This window comes from Pristiophorus japonicus, chromosome 16 (genome assembly GCF_044704955.1).
Source record: "Pristiophorus japonicus isolate sPriJap1 chromosome 16, sPriJap1.hap1, whole genome shotgun sequence".
In the NCBI taxonomy this organism is placed as follows: domain Eukaryota; kingdom Metazoa; phylum Chordata; class Chondrichthyes; family Pristiophoridae; genus Pristiophorus; species Pristiophorus japonicus.
Genome location: NC_091992.1, coordinates 134,692,019 through 134,715,617, shown reverse-complemented (window position 1 = coordinate 134,715,617; position 23,599 = coordinate 134,692,019). Strand labels below are relative to the sequence as shown.

Here is a 23,599-nt window from a genome sequence, read left to right as displayed (position 1 = left end):
CCCTCCCCTCTCCTCTCCCCTCCCCTCTCTCCCACTCCTCCTCTCCCCTCCCCTCTCCCCCTCTCCTCCCCTCCCCTCTCTCCCCTCTCTCCCCCCTCTCCCCCTCCTCTCCCTCCTCTCCCCTCCCCCTCTCCTCTCCCTCCCCTCTCTCCCCCTCTCTTCTCCCCTCCCCTCTCTCCCCCTCTCCTCTCCCCTCCCCTCTCTCCCCCTCTCCCTCCCCTCCCCTCTCTCCCCCTCTCCTCTCCCCTCCCCTCTCCTCTCCCCCTCCCCTCTCTCGCTCTCTCCTCTCCCCCCTCTCTCCCCCTCTTCTCTCCCCTCCCCTCTCTCCCCCTCTCCTCTCCCCTCCCCTCTCTCCCCCTCTCCTCTCCCCTCCCCTCTCTCCCCCTCTCCTCTCCCCTCCCCTCTCCCCACCCTCCTCCCTTCCCCCCTCTCTTAACCCTCTCCCCATCTCCTCCCTCCCACCTCTTTCCCCTCCTGCCCTCTCCCCTCCTCTCTCTCCCCTCCCCTCACTCCCCTCCCCTCCCCTCACTCCCCTCTCCCCCTCTCCTGTCGCACCTTCTCCCTTCCCCTCCTTTTTAATTATTTATCCAATTCCCATTTAAATGTCATTATTGACTCTGCTCCCACCGCCCTTTCTGGCAGCGCATTCCCGATCATAGCAACTCGCTGCGTAAACAAAATGTCACTTCATCTCCCCTCTGGTTGACTTAATGATCTAGACTTACACTCCAGTGCAGTACTGAGGGAGCGCCGCACTGTCGGAGGGGCAGTACTGAGGGAGCGCCGCACTGTCGGAGGGGCAGTACTGAGGGAGAGCCACACTGTCGGAGGGACAGTACTGAGGGAGCGCCGCACTGTCGGAGGGGCAGTACTGAGGGAGTGCTGCACTGTCGGAGGAGCAGTACTGAGGGAGCACTGCACTTTCGGAGGTGCAGTACTGAGGGAGTGCCGCACTGTCGGAGGGGCAGTACTGAGGGAGTGCTGCACTGTCGGAGGAGCAGTACTGAGGGAGCACTGCACTTTCGGAGGTGCATTACTGAGGGAGTGCCGCACTGTCGGAGGGGCAGTACTGAGGGAGCGCCGCACTGTCGGAGGGGCAGTACTGAGGGAGTGCTGCACTGTCGGAGGGACAGTACTGAGGGAGTGCCGCACTGTCGGAGGGACAGTACTGAGGGAGCACTGCACTTTTGGAGGGGCAGTACTGAGGGAGTGCTGCACTGTTGGAGGGGCAGTACTGAGGGAGCACCGCATTGCCAGAGGGACAGTACTGAGGGAGCACCGCACTGTCGGAGGGGCGGTACTGAGGGAGTGCCGCACTGTCGGAGGGACAGTACTGAGGGAGCGCTGCACTTTCGGAGGGGCAGTACTGAGGGAGCGCCGCACTGTCAGAGGGGCAGTAGTGAGGGAGTGTCGCACTGTCAGAGGGGCAGTACTGAGGGAGCGCTGCACTTTCGGAGGGGCAGTACTGAGGGAGTGCCGCACTGTCAGAGGGGCAGTACTGAGGGAGTGCCGCACTGTCGGAGGGGCAGTACTGAGGGAGTGCCGCACTGTCAGAGGGGCAGTACTGAGGGAGTGCCGCACTGTCGGAGGGGCCATCTTTTAGATTAGACATAAGCCGAGGCCCCGTCTGCTCTCTCGGTTGGATGTAAAATATTCCACTCGCGGGAAGCCTCTGCCCACAATCTCCACCCCATGGTCATTATCGCAGTGCTGTGTGAGGGAGCTTGCTGTGCACAAATTGGCTGCTGCCTTTCCTACATTACAACAGTGACTACACTCCAAAAGTAAAGCACTTTGGGACGACCTGAAAGAAGAAAGATAGATTTGCATTTATATAGCGCCTTTCACGACCAACGGACGTCCCAAAGCGCTTTATAGCCAATGAAGCTCCGAGAAAAACCTTCACACTAAACGTGCAACTAATGATGGTTAAATAATCTCTCCGGCAGCATTGCAACTTTGTATTTCGCACTGAAAAGGAGGAGGTGAGACATTCTGTTCACCCTGTCTCTGGTCAGTCTCGGACCCTGACGGTGGGTTGATGCCAGTTTTGTTTAGCCTGCAATGATAAGTGTTTTGTTGGGAGGTTTTACCTTTGAAAGAGATACAATATAAACCCCTGCACACTTCCACTGTCCCATGAAGTCTATTCTTGTTGACGGTGTGTCAGAGTTTTTGGCTCCCAAGACATTCCTTCAACTATCCGATGAATATGTTGTGTTTTTATTGAGTTTTAGCAATGCCTGAACTGGTGATTACACTGTGTGATCATCGGTGTGACACACCACGCAACACTTACTCACCTCACTCTCACCTCACCAACAACATTAAAAGGGTTTTCATGTTGACTTCTTAACTGAGCCATCACAGTTAATGTGATCAGACAGTACCCGTTAAACACAGCCACCCATTCAAGCATCATTCCTATCAAAGTATTGAGTTCATCAGAAACAAACCCCAATGCTTAGAATTCCAAATAATCCAATCCCTTCCCATTCACTCCCACTGTACACAATCCCAATGCATCCAAACCCCTTCCCATTCACTCCCACAGTACACAATCCCAATGGATCCAAACCGCTTCCCATTCACTCCCACCGTACACAATCCCAATGCACCCAAACCTCTTGGCATTCACTCCCACTGTACACAATCCCAATGGATCCAAACCCCTTCCCATTCACTCCCACTGTACAGAAACCCAATGGACGCAAACCCCTTTCCATTCACTCCCACTGTACAGCATCCCAATGAACGCAAACACCTTCCCATTCACTCCCAGTACACAATCCCAATAGATTAATCCCTTCCCATTCATTCCCACTGTATAGAATCCCAATGGACCCAAACCCCTTCCCATTCACTCCCACTGTACACAATCCCAATGGACCCAAACCCCTTCCCATTCACTCCCACTGTACACAATCCCAATGGACCCAAACCCCTTCCTATTCACTCCCACTGTACACAATCCCAATGGACCCAAACCCCTCCCCACTCACTCCCACTGTACACAATCCCAATGGACCCAAGCCCCTCCCATTCACTCCCACTTTACACAATCCCAATGGACCCAAACCCCTCCCCACTCACTCCCACTGTACACAATCCCAATGGACCCAAACCCCTCCCCACTCACTCTCACTGTACACAATCCCAATGGACTCAAACCAGTTTCCATTCACTCCCACTGTACACAATCCCAATGGACCCAAACCCCTTCCCATTGACTCTCATTGTACACAATCCCAATAGACCCAAACAACTTCCCATTCACTCCCACCATACACAATCCCAATAGATTAATCTCTCCCCATTCACTCCCACTGTACACAATCCCAATGGACCCAAACCCCTTCCCATTCACTCCCACTGTACAGAATCCCAATGGACTCAAACCCCTTCCCTTTCACTCCCACTGTACACAATCCCAGTGACCCCAATCCCTTACCATTCACTCCCACTCTACAACATCCCAATGGACCTACCCACTTCTCATTCACTCCCACTATACACAATCCCAATCGACCCAAACCCCTCCCCATTCACTCCCACTGTCCACAATCCCAATTTACCCAAACTCCTTCCCATGCACTCCCACTGTACAGAATCCCAATGGACACAAACCCCTTCCCATTCACTCCCACTGTCCACAATCCCAATTTACCCAAACTCCTTCCCATTCACTCCCACTGTACAGAATCCCAATGGACTCAAACCCGTTTCCATTCACTCCCACTGTACACAATCCCAATGGATCCAAACCTCTTCCCATTGACTCTCATTGTACATAATCCCAATAGACCCAAACCCCTTCCCATTCACTCCCACCGTACACAATCCCAATAGATTAATCTCTCCCCATTCACTCCCACTGTACACAATCCCAATGGACCCAAACCCCTTCCCATTCACTCCCACTGTACAGAATCCCAATGGACTCAAACCCCTTCCCTTTCACACCCACTGTACACAATCCCAGTGACTACCAATCCCTTACCATTCACTCCCATTATACACAATCCCAATGGACCCAAACCCCTTCCCATTCATTCCACTGTACACAATCCCAATGGATCCAAATCCCTTCCCATTCACTCCCACTGTACACACCAATGGACTCAAACGCCTTCCCATGCACTCCCACTCTACAACATCCCAATGGACCTACCCACTTCTCATTCACTCCCACTGTACACAATCCCAATGGACCCAAACCCCTCCCCATTCACTCCCACTGCACACAATCCCAATGGACCCAAACCCCTCCCTATTCACTCCCATTGTAGACAATCCCAATGGACCCAAACCTCTTCCCATTCACTCCCACTGTACACAATCCCAATGGGCCCAAACCCCTTCCCATTCACTCCCACTGTACAAAATCCCAATGGACCCAAACCCCTTCCCATTCACTCCCACTGTACATAATCCCAATAGACCCAAACCCCTTCCCATTCACTCCCACTGTACACAATCCCAATAGACCCAACCGCTTCCCATTCACTCCCATTGTACACAATCCCAATGGACCCAAACCCCTTCCCATTCACTCCCACTGTACACAATCCCAATGGACCCAAACTCCTTCCCATTCACTCCCACTGTACACAATCCCAATAGACCCAAACCCCTTCCCATTCACTCCCACTGTACACAATCCCAATGGACCCAAACCCCTTCCCATTCACTCCCACTGTACACAATCCCAATGGACCCAAACCCCTTCCCATTCATTCCTACTGTACACAATCCCAATGGACCCAAACCCCTTCCCATTCACTCCCACTGTACACAATCCCAATGGACCCAAACCCCTTCCCATTCATTCCTACTGTACACAATCCCAATGGACCCAAACCCCTTCCCATTCACTCCCATTGTACACAATCCCAATGGATCCAAACCCCTTCCCATTCACTCCCACTATACACAATCCCAATGGACCCAAACCCCTCCCCATTCACTCCCACTGTACTCAATCCCAATGGACCCAATCCCCTTCCCATTCACTCCCACTGTACACAATCCCAATGGACCCAAACCCCTCCCCATTCACTCCCACTGTACACAATCCCAATGGACCCAATCCCCTTCCCATTCACTCCCACTGTACAGAAACCTGGTGGACAGCCACGTTTTTGAAAAGCTCCTAATATCCCATCCTTTATTCCGTGTTGATTTTTTGCCTGATTACCCTTTTGTGACGTTCTGGGGGATGGTATTCGAGGTTAAAGGCGCTATATAAATACACGCTGTTGTTGCAGATGCCGAAACCCAACCAGTTTCACATACAGGCAGTGGTGACTGTTTGAGGAGTAATCACTGCCGTGAATAACTTCTGTTGGTTTAGTTCAGGCGGAATGATGACTTTCGCTGTGATATACAGATTATTAAATGGGATAATTTACCTGGAGTTAATCCATGCAGAACATCTATGCAATGCGATGTAATTTCTGGGCACGTTAATTCTCGCAATGCAATTGTATAAAAGTTAAGAATGCACATTATATGTACAGTGTCACAGGCTCATTAAAGCAATCTTCTTCAGCCTCCATCGAGTATTTGCGGTGTTTTAATTGTCTTTCTGTGATGAAGTAAAGGAGAGGGTTGATGAGTGCAATGTGGTTGATGCTGTGTATATGGACTTTCAAAAGGCGTTTGATAAAGTGCCACATATTACACTTGTTAGTTAAATGAAGGCAGTGGTATTAACGGGCAGTGACAGCGTGGAGACAGAATGGCTCAGGGGCAGGAAGCAGAGTATCTGTGAGCAGCTGTTTTACAGACCGGAGGGAGGGACACACTGGGGTCCCCCAGGGCTCGGTACCGGGATCACTGATCGTTTCGATATATGTTAATGAGCTGGACTTGGGTACACAGGGTATTATTTCAAAGTTTGCAGATGAGAAAACCTGGAAATGTAGTGAACAGTGCGGGGGACAGTAACAGGCTTCAGGACACAGACAGGTGACATTTAACAGAGAGGTGTGAGCTGATACATTTTGGTGGGAAGAATGGGTGCGGTGATACAGACTAAAGGGTACAATGTTAAAGGGGGTGCAGGAACAGAGGGACCTGGGGGTGGTTGTACACAAGTCGCTGAAGGGGGCAGGACAGGTTGAGAAGGCTGTTAATAATAAAACAGATGGGATCTTGGGCTTTATACATCGAGCGATAGAGTCTAAAAGCCAGGAAGTTATGTTAAACCTTTATAAATCACTGGTTCGGCCCCAGCTGGAGTATTGTGTCCAATTCTGGGCACACTATAGGAAGGATGTCAAGACCTTGGAGGTGGAGCAGAGGGGATTTACCCAAGAAGTTACCAGGGATGAGGGACGTTAGTTATGTGGAGAGACTGGAGGTGCTGGGGTTCTGCAATACTGAGGCAGCGCTGCATTGGCAGGGTGCTGTCTTACAGCGGAGACGTTAAACCGAGCCATTGTCCTGTCTGCCTGTTGGGAGTACAGAAACAACCTCACGAGTTAAACAAGGACATGGAGCCAACCCAGTCACCATCCAACCTTCATCTCCCAATCAGCATCGCCAAAAATACATTAACTGCTCATTGTCGCAATGCTGTTAGTGGGATCGTGCTGTGTGTAGCTACGTAATAATAGTAATCCCAGTGAGAGCCAGTGTGTGTGGGACTGTACCCCAGTGAGAGCCAGTGTGTGTGTGGGACTGTACTCTAGTGAGAGTCAGTGTGTGTGGGACTGTACCCCAGTGAGAGTCAGTGTGTGTGGGACCCGTACCCCAGTGAGAGTCAGTGTGCGTGGAACTGTACCCCAGTGAGAGTCAGTGTGCGTGGAACTGTACCCCAGTGAGAGTCAGTGTGTGTGGGACCCGTACCCCAGTGAGAGTCAGTGTGTGTGGGACTGTACCCCAGTGAGAGTCAGTGTGTGTGGGACCCGTACCCCAGTGAGAGTCAGTGTGTGTGGGACCCATATCCCAGTGAGAGTCAGTGTGTGTGGGACTGTACCCCAGTGAGAGTCAGTGTGTGTGGGACTGTACCCCAGTGAGAGTCAGTGTGTGTGGGACTGTACCCCAGTGAGAGTCAGTGTGTGTGGGACTGTACCCCAGTGAGAGTCAGTGTGTGTGGGACTGTACCCCAGTGAGAGTCAGTGTGTGTGAGACTGTACCCCAGTGAGAGTCAGTGTGTGTGGGACTGTACCCCAGTGAGAGTCAGTGTGTGTGGGACTGTACCCCAGTGAGAGTCAGTGTGTGTGGGACTGTACCCCAGTGAGAGTCATATACAAGTGACGGTTCTCTCTTTCTCACCCTTCCAGATGCACTCTTTAAGACTTTTGAGTCAGAATCAGCCGTCACAGATATTCCTGAGCATGAGTGATAACTTCAGACCCGTGCAACCCCTCAATAACCGTTGCATCCGGACCAACATCAACTTCAGCCTCCAGGGAAAGGACTGTCCCAACAACCGAGCACAGAAACTTCAGTACCGAGGTGAGACTGCACAGGTATACTCCTCCTGTACACACCACCCCCTGTACACACCACTCCGTGTACACACCACCCACTCAACACACCACCCCCTGTATAAACACCTCTGTACACACCACCCCCTGTACACACCACCCTCTGTACACACCACCCCCTGTACACACCACCCCCTGTACACACCACCCCCTGTACACACCACCCCCTGTACACACCACCCTCTGTACACACCACCCTCTGTACACACCACCCTCTGTACACACCAGCACCTGTACACACCACCCCCTGTACACACCACTCCGTGTACACACCACCCACTCAACACACCACCCCCTGTATAAACACCCCTGTACACACCACCCCGTGAAACATCATCTGTACACATCTCCCCCTTTGTACACACCTCCACTGTACACACCCCCCTATACACACCCGCCCCCTGTACACACCCACCCCCTGTACACACCCACCCCCTGTACACACCCACCCCCTGTACACACACCCCCCCTGTACACACCCCCCCTGTACACACCCCCCTGTACACACACACCCCTGTACACACACACCCCTGTACACACACACCCCTGTACACACACACCCCTGTACACACACACCCCTGTACACACACACCCCTGTACACACACCCCTCTGTGCACACACCCCCCTGTACACACACCCCCCTGTACACATACCCCATGTACACACACCCCCCTGTACACACACACTCCCCCTGTAAACACACCCCCTGTACACACACTCTCCCCCGGTATACACACCGCCCCTTTGTACACACACCCCCCTGTACACACACTCCCCTCTGTACACACCACCCCCTGTACACACCACCCCCTGTACACACCACCCCCTGTACACACCACCAACTGTACACCCCCCCTGTACACCCCCCTGTACACCCCCCTGTACACCCCCCCTGTACACCCCCCCCTTTACACCTCCCCCTGTACACACACACACCCTATACACACACACACCCACTGTACACACACCCCCTGTACACCCCCCCTGTACACCTCCCTCTGTACACACACCCCCTGTACACACACCCCCTGTACACACACCCCCTGTACACATAACCCCTATACACACACCCCCTGTATACATCCCCCCTGTATACATCCCCCCTGTACACACTTCCCCCTGTACACACTTCCCCCTGTACACACTTCCCCCTGTACACACACCCCTCTGTACACACACCACCCCTGTACACACACACCCGCTGTGCACACAACCCCCTGTACACACACACACCCCCTGTACACACACCCCACCTGTACACACACCCCACCTGTACACACACCCCACCTGCACACACACACCCCCTGTACACACACCCCTCCTGTAAACACCCCTCCTGCACCCTGCGTCACCACTCACGGGGAAGCTAAAACTAGGGGGTATAGTCTCAGAATAAGCGGCCACCCATTTAAAACTGAGATGAGGAGGAATTTCTTCTCTGAGGGTTGTAAATCTGTGGAATTCTCTGCCCCAGGGAATATATTTAAGGTGGAGATCGACAGATTTTTGAGTGATAAGGGAGTGAAGGATTACGGGGAGCGGGCGGGGAAGTGGAGCTGAGTCCATGATCAGATCAGCCATGATCTTATTGAATGGCAGAGCAGGCTCGAGGGGCCAAATGACCGACTCCTGCTCCTATTTCTTATGTTCTTATGTACCCCCACACCGTACCCCCACACTGTAACCCCACACCGTACCCCCACACTGTACCCCCACATCATACCCCCACACGGTACATCCACACTGTACACCCACACTGAGCCCCCACACCGTACCCTCACACTGTACCCTCACACCGTACACCCACACTGTACACCCACACTGTACACCCACACTGAACCCCCACACTGTACACCCACACTGTACCCCCACACCGTACCCCCACACCGTACCCCCACACTGTACACTCACACCATACCCCCACACTGTACCCCCACACTGTACCCCCACACCGTACCCCCACACCGTACCCCCACACTGTACACTCACACCATACCCCCACACCGTACACCCACACTGAGCCCCCACACCGTACCCTCACACTGTACCCTCACACCGTACACCCACACTGAACCCCCACACTGTACACCCACACTGTACACCCACACCGTACCCCCACACCGTACCCCCACACTGTACACTCACACCGTACCCCCACACCGTACACCCACACTGAACCCCCACACTGTACCCCCACACCGTACCCTCACACTGTATCCCCACACCGTACAGCCACACTGTACCCCACACTGTACCCCACACTGTACCCCCGCACTGTCCCTCCCACACTGTACCCCCGTATCGTACCCCCACACCGTACAGCCACACTGTACCCCCGCACCGTACCCCCACACCGTACCCCCGCACTGTACCCCCGCACTGTCCTCCACACACTGTACCCCCGCACCGTACCCCCACACCGTACCCCCGCACTGTACCCCCGCACTGTCCTCCACACACTGTACCCCCGCATCGTACCCCCACACCGTACAGCCACACTGTACCCCCGCATCGTACCCCCACATCGTACCCCCGCACTGTCCCTCTCACACTGTACCCCCACACTGTACCCCCACACTGTACCCCCAAGACCCCGGTGGGCCGCGGAGCCTGGGGTGAGGGGTGTTGAGTGATGAGTTGCTCCCAGGCTGTGACTCGGCCCCACGCGTGGCTGGTGTCTCGGAGTGCCCTGCCTTTTTACTGCATTGTGTGCGCCTGTCGCAGGAAACAATCACTTTTTAAGACCCTTGAACTGGGTTACATCTTTCAGCTCAACAAACTGTACCATCGGAATGAACCACGGGATTGTTTCCCAAACAAACCGATCTGAATTGGCCCATGTACGGTAAGTACAGCGTCCGGATATGTGTACACACACATATATCCACAATATATATCATATACATGTACATGTGTATATATATATATATAATACTCTGTATATGTGTATGTATCTATCTATATATATATATATATATCTATATATCTACACACACATATATAGAATAGAATATATGTGTCGATATATAATATATATGTCTATAAATCTATGTATATATAACTACATATATATTATATAAAAAGATATATATATATAATACGTGTGTCTTTATATAATAATGTATATCTATTGATATATATCCACACACACATATATATACCGACATCACGGGGGAATTCATTCGGGCCCAGCATTGCTGCTGTGCTGATGGACAGGGAGTTAGTAGTACAGGTATAATGTGTATATAGAATGTGTATATAGAATGTGTATATAGAATGTGTATATGGAATGTGTATCTATAAATATTTATTCAGACAAATCGGTATTTCGCCCCACCGTATAGCATAACGGGCCCAGAGAGGGAAACTCAGTGTCTGAGTGGCTCACTGCGACACTCAGCGCAGCAACAACTTGTATTTATATAGCGCCTTTAACGTAGACGAACGTCCCAAGGTGCTTCACGGGAGTGTTTTAAGACAAAACAATTAAATTTGATACCGAGCCGCACAAGGAGAAATTAGCGCAGGTGAGAGGTCGATTTTAAGGAGCGTCTTAAAGGAGGGAAGAGAGGTAGAGAGGTTTAGGGAGGGAGTTCCAGAGCTTGGGGCCCAGGCAACAGAAGGCACGGCCACCGATGGTGGAACGATTATAATCAGGGATAGTCAGGAGGGCAGAATTAGAGGAGCGCAGACATCTCGGGGGGATTGTGGGGCTGGAGGAGATTACAGAGATAGGGAGGGGCGAGGGCCATAGAGGGATTTGAAAACAAGGATGAGAATTTTTAAATTGAGGCGTTGCTTAACTAGGAGCCAATGTTGGTCAGCAAGCACAGGGGGTGATGGGTGAGTGGGACTCGGTGCGAGTTAGGACACGGGCAGCGAGCACAGGGGGTGATGGGTGAGCGGGACTTGGTGCGAGTTAGGACTCGGGCAGCCGAGTTTTGGATCACCTCTAGTTTACGTAGGGTACAATGTGGGAGGCCAGCCAGGAGTGTGCTGGAATAGTCAAGTCTAGAGGTAACAAAGGCATGGATGAGGGCTTCAGCAGCGGATGAGCTGAGTCAAGGGTGGAGACGGGCAATGTTACGGAGGTGGAAATAGGCGGTCTTAGTTATGCTGTGGATATGTGGCCGGAAGCTCATTTCAGGGTCAAATATGTCACCCAGGTTGTGAACAGTCTGGCTCAGCCTCAGACACAAGTTGGGGAGAGGGATGGAGTCAGTGGCTAGGGAACGGAGTTTGTGGCGGGGACGGAAAACAATGGCTTCGGTCTTCCCAATATTCAATTGGAGAAAGTTTCTGCTCATCCTGAACTGGATGTGGAACAAGCAGTCTGACAATTTAGAGACTGAGGAGGGGTACAGAGAAGTGGGGGTGAGGTAGAGCTGGGTGTCATCAGCGTACATGTGGAAACTGACGCTGTGTTTTCGGATGATGTCACCAAGGGGCAACATGTAGATGGGGAATAGGAGGGGCCAAGGATAGATCCTCGGGGGGGACACCAGAGGTAACGATGCGGGGGCGAGAGGAGAAGCCATTGCAGGTGATTCTCTGACTACGATGAGAGATAAGAATGGAACCAGGCGAGTGCAGTCCCACCCAGCTGGACGATGGTGGAGAGGCGTTGGAGGAGGATAGAGTGGTCAACCGTGTCAAAGGCTGCAGACAGGTCGAGGAGGACGAGGAGGGATATTTTGCCTTTGTCACACTCACAAAGGATGTCATTGGTGACTTTGATGAGAGCCGTTTCGGTCCTGTGTCAGGGGCGGAAACCGGATTGGAGAGATTCAAACATGGAGTTCCGGGAAAGATGGGCACGGATTTAGGAGGCGACAACAAGGACTTTGGAGGAAAGGGAGGTTGGAGATGGGACGGTAGTTTGCAAGCACAATGGGGTCAAGGGTTGTTTTTTTGAGGAGAGGGGTGATGACGGCAGATTTGAGGGAGAGGGGGTCAGTACCTGAGGAGAGAGAACCGTTAACAATATCGGCTAACGTGAGAGCCAGAAAAGGAAGTTGGGTTGTCAGCAGTTTAGTGGGAACAGGGTCAGGGGAGCAGGAAGTGGGTCTCATGGACAGGATGAGCTCGGAGCGGTCAAGAGGAGAGATCAGAGAAAAACTGGAGAAAGATGCGAGTTTAGAACGAGAGCAGGGGGGAAATCTCGGAGGAATTTTTCCCCCATGGGCTAGGGGAAGGAAGGGAACTGGAAGAAGCAGCTGATCGGGTGGTCTTAGTCCTGGAGACTAAGAAGTCCATGAGCTCCTCACACTTGTTGTTGGAGGTGAGTGTGGTGGAGACAGTGGAGAAGGGTTTAAGAAGATGGTTAGCAATAGAGAATAGTAGCCGGGGTTATCTTTGCATTCCAGAATAATTCTTTGAGCGGCTTTGGAGACAAGAGTAGGACCCGATAATGCTTTATGTGATCAAGCCAGATCTGGTGGTGAACGGTTAAACCAGTTGTCTGCCACAAGTCTGCGCCCCTTTGACTTGAGGGAATGAAGATGAGGGCTGTTCCAGGGTGAACGGTGAGAGTAATGGTTTCAATAGGGACTAGGGCATCAAAGGTGGTGATGAGGGTGTGGTTGAGCAGATCAGTGGCTGCAGAAAGGTCATGGTGAAAGGAGGGCCAACGGTTGGACAGTTTGGAGTTGATAAGTGCAGTTGTGAGAGAGCTTGGATTGAGTGTTTTCCAGGGGCGGATGCAGAAGGAAGTAGGGTTGGGTGGGGGAAAGGGGATGTGGGTGGGGAATGATACAAGGAAATGGTCAAAGATGGGCTTATTGTAATTGACTCGGTAGGAAAAGCAAGGCCACGAGAGATGGCAAGGTCAAGGGGTGGCCGTGAACATGGGCTGGGGAGTTTACATGGAGGGAGAGAGTAAGGGAGGAGAGGAGGGTCGTGAACTCAGAGGAGAGAGCATGATGAATTGAGATGGAGGTTGAAATCACCGAGGATGAGAAGTCGCTCGGTGCAGAGGCGGAGGGAGGAAAGCAGTGAGGATATATCTGTGATAAAATGTATATGGTACGTGGGTGGGCAGGAGAGAACAAGAATTGTAAATGAGAGGGTGGGGAGGGGGTGGGGGAGGGGGTGAGGGTGGGGTGGGGTAGGGTGTGAGGGTATGAGGGGGTGATGGTGGGGGTAGGTGAGAGGGTGGTGGAGAGGGTGGGGGAGGTGAGAGGGTGGGGAGGGTGAGAGGGTGGGGGAGGTGAGAGGGTGGGGGAAGGTGAGAGGGTGGGGGAAGGTGAGAGGGTGGGGGAAGGTGAGAGGGTGGGGGAAGGTGAGAGGGTGGAGAGGGTGTGAGGATGGGGGAGGTGAGAGGGTGGGGAGGGTGTGAGGGTGGAGAGGGTGTGAGGATGGGGGAGGTGAGAGGGTGAGGGGGTGGGGTGGGGAGGGTGAGAGGGTGTGAGGGTGGGGGAAGGTGAGAGGGTGGGGGAGGTGAGAGGGTGGGGGAGGTGAGAGGGTGGAGAGGGGGTGGGGTGGGGAGGGTGAGAGGGTGTGAGGGTGGGTGAGGGGTGAGGTGGGGTGGGAGGGTGGGGTGGGATGAGGGGGTGGGATACGGTGAGATGCTCGAAGGAGGAGAAGGTGCTGGGGGAGCAGGAGGACAGACCGGTGTGTGATTGGTGAAGAACTGCTCACCGCCCTGGAGAGCGAGTGCTGGCCGATATCACAACATTGTCCCCTCTCTCGCTGCCTGTCAGCGAGATGCTGATGAGCAGAACACTAGGGAGCTGAGGTCGTCTGAAAGGGCATCCTGTAAATCTGTGGATCCTCATCAATCCATGGCCAGCTTGTTAGAACGGAGAGGAGGGGAGAGGGAGGGAGGGAGAGAGGGGGAGAGGGAGGAGAGAGAGGAGGGGAGAGGGAGGGAGGGGAGAGGGAGGGAGGTGGAGGAGGAGGGGAGAGGGAGGAGAGAGGGAGGAGAGAGAGAGGGGGAGAGGGAGGGAGGAGAGAGCGAGAGAGGGGAGAGGAGTGGGGGGGGGTGGAGAGAGGGGGGCGGGGGGAGAGAGAATGTGTGTGTGAACACCAAACACATGGCTACCTACATCACCAGTTCTGAAACCTCCAGGGTTCCTTTTGCACTGAAAGTTTGCTAGTCCCCCTGAGGGTGTGAATGGTTTTATAGCCACTGTCTGACTCGGAGTATTTAAGGGGAAGCTCGATAAACATGAGCGAGAGAGCAATCATAGAATGGTTACAGGACGGTGAAAGGCCATTCGGCCCATTGAGCCAGTCCCACTCCCTGCCCTTCCCCCGGAGCCCTGCAATTGTTTTTCCTTCAGGTACTTATCCAACTCCCTTTTGAAAGCCACGATTGAGTCTGTCCCCACCTCCCTCTCAGGCAGCGCATTCCAGATCCTAACCACTCGCTGCGTAAAAAAGTTTTCCCGCGTGTTGCCTTTGGTTCTTCTGCCAATCGCCTTAAATCTGTGTCCTCTGGTTCTCGACCCTTCCACCAATGGGAACAGTTTCTCTCTCTCTACTCTGTCCAGACCCCTCATGATTTTGAACCCCTCGATCAAATCTCCTCTCAACCTTCTCTGCTCCAAGGAGAACAACCCCGGCTTCTCCAGTCTCTCCCCGTCACTGAAGGACGAGAAGGTTATGGTGATCGGGGTGGGAGGAGTCTGGTGCGTACCATAAACCCGGCACGGAGCAGTGGTGATGGACATTCTCTCTAACACCGTGAGCGGGAGCAGTGAGATGGCAGGAGCAGTCGCTGATTTACCCTGGGGGTGGGGTTAGGGAGAGGGCTAGGATGGTGTTTGAGAATTTATCGCTATCCCCTTAACACTGTGGCACTGATGTAACGATGCATCTGACTAGATCTGCACGGTACAGGATGCGAGAGTCTGCACAATGAAGGTTGCAAGCTCATCTCGGATTTCAATGAACCTTAAAACAAGTTCAGAGGTTTATACCGACTAGGGAAGACTGAACAGACCGGGGCGCTTTTCTCTGGGAGAGAGAAGGCTGAGGGGTGAGCTGATCGAGGTGTTTAAGATTATGAAAGGGTTTGATAGGGTCGGCTCGGAGAAAATGTTTGCACTTGTTGGGGAGACCAGAACTCGGGCCATCAATATCAGAGAGTCACTGATAAACCCAATGGGGAATTCATGAGAAACTTCTTTACCCAGAGAGTGGTGAGAATGTGGAACTCACTGCCACAGGGAGGGGTTGAGGCGAATAGTATCGATGCATTTAAGGGGAAGCTGGATAAACACATGGGGGAGAAAGGAATAGAAGGATATGGTGATGGGGTGAGATGGAGAGGGGTGGGAGGGGGCTGGTGTGGAGCATAGACCCCGGCACGGAGCGGTGGGCCCACTGGCCGGTTTCTGTGCCGTACATTCTGTGTAATACTTCATAAAACACAATCGAGAGAGAGGAGAAAATGTGTGTGGGACCTCCCCCCGGAGGTTAAGTGAGTGGCAGCGCCCATGTTGTGGGGAAGGAGCAGGTCTGATTGTCCAAACGGTCACTTCTGGACGTTGCATGTCCTTGATTCTGACACGCACGGCACACTCCGTGAATATTTATCAAGAGATTGTGAGTGTTGTACCCTCATTCTCTGCTTTTCTCTCTTTCTCTTGCAGTTAATGAATGGCTCCTAAAATAATAACAGACGCTATTTATCCGGAATTTAACCCTGGCGAGATATTCCTGCTGTGAATATGCATTACAGAGACGGCAATCGGCTCCAATCCCGCGCTCGGGGGATTTATCTTTTACAACGACCTTGAAGAGAGACAAACTTTTGATATGTAAACGGGCGCCGTCTGTCTCAGCTTCCAGTCGCAGGAACACCGAGGGTGGCAGCAACAACTGCGTCAGATTTAAAGTATCCATTTTAGATGGGGGAGAGGGGGGGAATAACATAAATAATTTAACAAGCAAGCGTGGTTTTGATACTTACAATTTTGATTGGGGGGCGGGGGGGGGTGAAATCGAAAGGGGAGAATCTATATAAATTTTAACCTAGCTGCCTCGGTTCCAATTAAAACAAACCAGAGGGGCTTTGATGGCCTTTGTATATATTGTGGACATCGTGCTGAGCCAGAACCGCTAACATCAACTACACAAACCCGACCGTGTACTCGGTGCCCAGGCGAAAGCTTTACATGCCATTTTCCACATTCAAGATGGGGCCCATATTTATTCATTCATTCGTTCCCGGGATGTGGGCATCGCCAGCAAGCCCGCCGTTTCTTGCCCGTCCCGAATCGCCCGCGAGGAGGTGGTCCCGAGCCACCTTATACAACCGAGCGACTCGCTGGGCCATTCCAGGGGCGGTTATAGAATCAACCCCATCGCTGTGAGCCTGGAGTCACATATCGGCCAGACCGGGTAAGGGTGGCAGATTTCCCTCCCTCGTGGACATTAGTGAACCAGGCGGGTCTTTGCGAGTATCCGGTGGTTTCATCGACACCATCACTGACACTGGCTTTATATTCCAGATTTATTTAATGAACTGAATTTAAATTCCCCAGCTGCCGCGGTGGGGTTTGAACTTGTGTCTCTGGATCCTTAGCACGGGCCTCGGGATTACTGGCCCAGTCAGATCACCGCTGAGCCCTCGTACCCGACGATATCCAGACCCGAGAGGTAGTCCCAGGAAACTCGGAGAGGAGGGGAGGGGAGAGGTGCTGGGGGGAGGAAGTGGGGCCCCCCCTCTCCCTCCCCCTCCCCCTTCCCCTCCCCCTCTCCCTCCCCCTCCCCCTCCCCCTGCCCCTGCCCCTCTCCCTCCCCCTCCCCCTCCCCTGCCCCGCTTCTCAGCTCAAAATTGCTTCGGCTAAATCGAAGGGACGAGTCAAACATACCTGCGGTGAACCTTGTAAATATATTCCCAGTGGGAGAGGGCAGGTCAGAACGGCCCCGATGGGGAACAAATGGTGTGCCGTGTGAAAGTGGTACACACTCGGGTACACATCGAGCTGACGCCTTTTTATGTTAATTGTTTACAATGTTCATACACTGTGTTGGTTTTAATGTAAAGAGCTCAATAAATGTCTTTGAAACATGAGCCTGGGGTGCCCACTGGGTATTTATTCCGGTTCCCCCTCCCCCACCCCCTCTCCGCCCCCCCCGCGGGATGTGGTCCTCAGCCCCGGCACTTCTACACTGCAACACTGCCCCTCCGACAGTGTGGGGCTCCCTCAGTACTGCCCCTCCGACAGTGAGGCACTCCCTCAGTACTGCCCCTCTGACAGTGCGGCACTCCCTCAGTACTGCCCCTCCGACAGTGTGGGGCTCCCTCAGTACTGCCCCTCCGACAGTGCGGCACTCCCTCAGTACTGCCCCTCTGACAGTGCGGCACTCCCTCAGTACTGCCCCTCCGACAGTGTGGGGCTCCCTCAGTACTGCCCCTCCAACAGTGCGGGGCTCCCTCAGTACTGCCCCTCCGACAGTGCGGCACTCCCTCAGTACTGCCCCTCTGACACTCCCTCAGTACTGCCCCTCTGACAGTGCGGGGCTTCCTCAGTACTGCCTCTCCGACAGTGCGGCACTCCCTCAGTACTGCCTCTCCTACAGTGCGGCGCTCCCTCAGTACTGCCCCTCCGACAGTGCGGCGCTCCCTCAGTACTGCCCCTCTGACAGTGCGGCATTCCCTCAGTACTGCCCCTCCGACAGTGCGGCACTCCCTCAGTACTGCCCCTCTGACAGTGCGGTGCTCCCTCAGTACCGCCCCTCTGACAGTGCGGCGCTCCCTCAGTACTGCCCCTCCGACAGTGCGGGGCTCCCTCAGTACTGCCCCTCCGACAGTGCGGGGCTCCCTCAGTACTGCCCCTCCGACAGTGCGGCACTCCCTCAGTACTGTCCCTCCGACAGTGCAGCACTCCCTCAGTACTGCCCCTCCGACAGTGCGGGGCTCCCTCAGTACTGCCCCTCCGACAGTGCGGGGCTCCCTCAGTACTGCCCCTCCGACAGTGCGGGGCTCCCTCAGTACTGCCCCTCCGACAGTGCGGCACTCCCTCAGTACTGCCCCTCCGACAGTGCAGGGCTCCCTCAGTACTGCCCCTCCGACAGTGCGGTGCTCCCTCAGTACTGCCCCTCCGACAGTGCGGCACTCCCTCAGTACTGCACTGGGAGTGTCGGCCTGGAGTGGGACTTGAACCCACGACCTGCTGACTCAGAGGCGAGAGTGCTGCCCACTGAACCCCGGCTGACACAAGTCGTGTCGTCTCCCTGCAATAATTGCCGAGCACACGGCAGTGACTTAATCAGCCAATGTATTAATGTCAATATGCTCCGCAAACCACTTGATTCAAATTTAAAAATAATTGAAGTAAAACACAAAATGATGGTGTGAAGCTGACGTTAATGTGTGTGCTGACAGAGTTCATTAGGAGCGGTCAATGTGTGTCCTGTAAATAGTGAGTGACTGAAAGCACCCAGTAACACTGGTAGAGTTCGAACACTCAGCTACCCCGATCTGTAAGAACATGGGAGGAGTCGGCCATTCGGCCCCTCGAGCCTGCTCCGCCATTCAAAGATTCACCACCCTCTGAGTGAAGAAATTCCTCCTCATCTCCGTCCTAAATGGCCGAGCCCTTATCCTGAGACTGTGACCCTGTCAATCCCCCTCAGCATCTTGTACATTTCAATAAGATCCTCCCTCATTCTCCTAAACTCCAGAGAGAGGCCCGACCTGCTCTGCCTCTGTGGGTCTCCCTCGGTGCTTAAGCTGGAGGAGGAGCACAACGTATTTGCTCCATGGGCTCTTTGTTTAAGAATCCATAGCAACACATTGCTATTAAGAACTAGTTGGTTTATTAGCAAAAGGTTTAACAATCACACGACACATTACCAGCTCATCCACCAGGCTCACAACCACCTGCCCCAGCGTGGATCCCCCGAACCCAACTGGCTGGGGTTTTATTGAGTCTTGTGAACATCACGTGACTGGCTAAGCCACTCCCAGCTCAACGGCCCCACAAAGCTGTGAGCATGGTCACCAGTGCATACATTACCCAGGTGCTACCTGGCGTGGGACTGAGCCACACAGAGCAGGTGGGTCAAAGACTGGCCCCTGGGGCACTGCGACTGGTCTCGGGGACCAACAGCCCCTCCGACATGGGTAGAAATGGCCCGGGCGACAGAGGGGGCCCAGTCTGGTTTATCAGCAGCCAGTCTGAGCTAGCGGGGGGGGCGAGGGGTACTGAGCATGAAAATTCCTATTCTCGACTTCAAACCCCTCCCTGGCCTCACCCCTCCCTATCTCTGTAATCCCCTCCCTGCAATCGCCCCTCCCTGTTATGTATTTAACCCTTTGTAACCTGCATGACACCTGAACACCAGAGGGCCCACCTGTTGGAGTCCCAAGGGATCCCAGCATCCCTTGGGAGCACAGTATATAAGCAGGCCACCCACGAGGTACCTGCACTCTGGAACCTTAATAAAGGAGCTAAGGTCACACTTGCTCATTACACACAGTACTCAGTCTGACCCTTTATTATGAGTGTAACAATTGGCGACGAGGTAACGAACAACCGCGCAAAAATGCAAAGAACAGTCGGCATCCTGGAGAAGTTCTCAGAGGGAGATGATTGGGAAGTCTTCGTGGAGAGACTCGACCAATACTTCGTGGCCAACGAGCTGGAAGGGGATGAGAACGCTGCCAAACGAAGGGCGATCCTCCTGACCGTCTGTGGGGCAACAACCTATGGCCTCATGAAGAATCGCCTGTCCCCGGCAAAACCAACAGAGAAATCCTACGAAGAACTGTGTACGCTGGTCCGGGAGCACCTAAATCCTAAGGAAAGCGTTTTGATGGCGAGATATCGGTTCTACACGTGTCAACGATCGGAGGGCCAGGAAGTGGCGAGCTACGTCGCCGAACTAAGGCACCTCGCAGGACATTGTGAGTTTGAGGGATTCCTAGAACAAATGCTCAGAGACTTTTTTGTACTGGGCATTGGACATGAGACAATCCTTCGCAAACTGTTGACTGTAGAAACTCTGAATCTGAGTAAAACCATATCGATAGCCCAGGCTTTTACGTCCACCAGCGACAACACCAAGCAGATTTCGCAGAGTAAAGAAGTTTCAGCCAGTACTGTGCATAAAGTAACGTCTGTCTCGAGCAGAAATGTACAGGGCAGAACGTACACGCCGGCTGCTGTGGCCTGACCTCAGATAACCCAGAGTCCGCCATCAATTGTTAATGCGAGGCAGTTAACACCCTGTTGGTGCTGCGGGGGTGATCATCGGCCCCATCAATGCCGCTTTAAGCACTATGTGTGCAATGGCTGCGGAACAATGGGACTCCTCCAACGAATGTGCAGGCGAGCTGCAAACCCTGCAAACCACCACGTTGCAGAGGTCGATCGATCCACTGTGGATCAGACGGAATTGGAAACTCGTACGGAGGAGGCAGAGGTGTACGGGGTACACACATTCACTACGAAATGCCCACCAATAATGAAAGTTGAACTGAACGGTATTCCAGTGTCTATGGAGCTGGACACGGGGGCAAGTCAGTCCATAATGAGTAAAACGGCCTTCGACAGGCTGTGGGGAAAGAAGGCACACAGGCCCAAGCTCAGCCCCATTCACACCAAACTAAGGACTTACACCAAGGAACTAATCCCTGTAATTGGCAGTGCTGAAGTCAAAGTCTCCTATGACGGAGCAGTACACGAACTCCCGCTGTGGATTGTGCCGGGGATGGCCCCACATTGTTTGGCAGAAGCTGGCTGGGAAAAATCCGCTGGAACTGGGACGACATCCGAGCGCTTTCGTCCATCGACGATGCCTCATGTATCCAGTTCTGAGCAAGTTCCCATCGTTGTTCGAGCCAGGCATTGGAAGCTTCTCGGGGGCGAAAGTGCAGATCCATTTGATTCCTGGTACGCGACCCATGCACCACGAGGCTCGGGCGATACTGTACATGATGTGTGAAAAAGTGGAAATTGAGCTGGACAGGCTGCAATGTGAAGGCATCATCGCGCCGGTGGAATTCAACGACTGGACCAGTCCGATTGTCCCGTTACTCAAGGAGGACGGTACGGTTAGAATTTGTGGGGACTATAAAGTAACAATTAACCGTTTGTCGCTGCAGGATCAGTACCCGCTACCCAAGGCAGACGACCTATTTGTGACCCTGGCTGGAGGGAAGACGTTCACCAAGCTGGACCTGACCTCGGCCTACATGATGCAGGAGCTGGAGGAGTCTTCAAAAGGCCTCACCTACATCAACATGCACAAAGGTCTGTTTATCTACAACCGGTGCCCATTCGGGATTCGGTCAGCCGCGGCGATCTTCCAGCGGAACATGGAGAGCCTGCTACAGTCGGTTCCTTGCACAGTGGTTTTCCAGGACCACATACTGGTTACAGGTTGGGACACCATGGAGCACTTGAAGAATCTGGAGGAGGTTCTTAGTCGGTTGGATTGCGTGGGGCTCAGGTTGAAACACTCGAAGTGTGTTTTCCTGGCGCAGGAGGTCGAGTTCTTGGGAAGGAGAATCGCGGCAGACGGCATCAGACCCACCGACGCCAAGACGGTGGCCATCAAGAATGTGCCGTGACCACAGAACGTGACAGAGCTGCGGTCGTTCCTGGGACTAGTTAACTATTTGGGTAATTTCCTACCTGGGTTAAGCACCCTGCTAGAACCCCGACATGTGTTACTGCGCAAGGGAGACGACTGGGTATGGGGGAATTCACAAGAGGCTGCCTTTAAGAAAGCTAGAAATCTGTTGTGTTCTAACAAACAGCTTGCCTGTATAACCCTTGTAAATGTTTAGTGTTAGCTTGCGATGTGTCATCATACGGGGTCGGGTGTGTGTTACAACAGGCTAATGAATCGGGGATTTTACAACCGCTCGCTTATGCGGCCAGGAGTTTGTCCAAGGCTGAAAGGGCCAACAGCATGATTGAAAAAGAGACTCTGGCATGTGTTTACGGGGTGAAAAAAATGCACCAGTACTTATTTGCCCTCAAGTTTGAGCTTGAAACTGACCACAAGCCGCTCATATCGCTGTTCTCTGAGAGCAAAGGGATTAATACCAATGCCTCTGCCTGTATTCAAAGATGGGCGCTCACGCTGTTGGCAAACAATTATGTAATCTGTCACCGACCGGGCTCAGAGAACTGCACAGATGCTCTCAGTCGGCTGCCATTGCCCACCACCGGGGTGGAAATGGCACAGCCAGCGGACTTGCTCATGGTCATGGAAGCATTCGAGAACGAGAAGTCCCCCGTTACGGCTCGCCAGATCAGGACCTGGACCAGCCAGGATCCTTTACTGTCCCTGGTAAAAAACTGTGTCCTCCATGGGAGCTGGTCCGGTGTCCCAGTGGAGATGCAGGAAGCGATTAAGCCGTTCCACAGACACAAAGACGAGTTGTCCCTGCAGGCGGACTGTCTATTGTGGGGCAATCACGTGGTCTTACCCAAGAAAGGCAGAGACACATTCATTTGCGAACTGTACAGCACCCACCCAGGCATCGTAATGATGAAAGCCATCGCCAAATCCCACGTGTGGTGGCCCGGTATCGACTCAGATTTAGAGTCATGTGTGCGCCAATGCAACACTTGCTCTCAATTGAGCAAAGCACCCAGAGAGGCACCGCTAAGTTTATGGTCCTGGCCCTCCAAACCTTGGTCGAGGATCCATTTAGACTATGCGGGCCCATTCCTAGGCAAAATGCTTTTGGTTGTCGTGGAAATGGATTGAATGTGCAATAATGTCTGTAAGCACATCCACGGCCACCGTTGAAAGTCTACGAGCCATGTTTGCCACGCACGGCTTGCCTGATGTCCTAGTCAGCGACAATGGGGCGTGCTTCACCAGTGCTGAATTCAAGGAATTCATGACCTGCAACGGGATTAAACACGTCACATCTGCCCCGTTCAAGCCCGCATCCAACGGCCAGGCAGAACGGGCAGCTCAGACCATCAAGCAAAGCTTGAAACCTGTGTCGGAAGGCTCCCTGCAGACCCAGTTGTCCCGAGTGCTATTCAGTTACTACACCAGGCCCCACTCACTCACCGGGATTTCCCCAGCCGAGCTGCTCATGAAAAGGGCGCTTAAAACAAGGCTCTCTCTGGTCCACCCTGATCTACATGATCACGTGGAGGACAAGCGGCATCACCAA

At 53.3% G+C, this 23,599-nt stretch overlaps 1 protein-coding gene across 2 annotated transcripts in view; it reads left to right on the top strand.

The window, feature by feature from the left end:
* ca10a (carbonic anhydrase Xa) overlaps positions 1 to 16,325 on the top strand; it is a 410,115-nt gene extending 393,790 nt beyond the window's left edge. Inside the window, exons 8-9 of one of the 2 annotated variants that reach the window (XM_070858252.1) lie at positions 7,290 to 7,464; positions 16,095 to 16,325. In XM_070858252.1, the coding sequence (XP_070714353.1) occupies positions 7,290 to 7,464; positions 16,095 to 16,117 (198 nt within the window). In that variant the 3' untranslated portion in view covers positions 16,118 to 16,325. Of the gene's footprint in view, positions 1 to 7,289; positions 7,465 to 10,267; positions 10,329 to 16,094 lie in introns of those variants that run through there. The other variant, XM_070858251.1, reaches the window with a different exon arrangement.
* Positions 16,326 to 23,599: the final 7,274 nt, after the last annotated feature.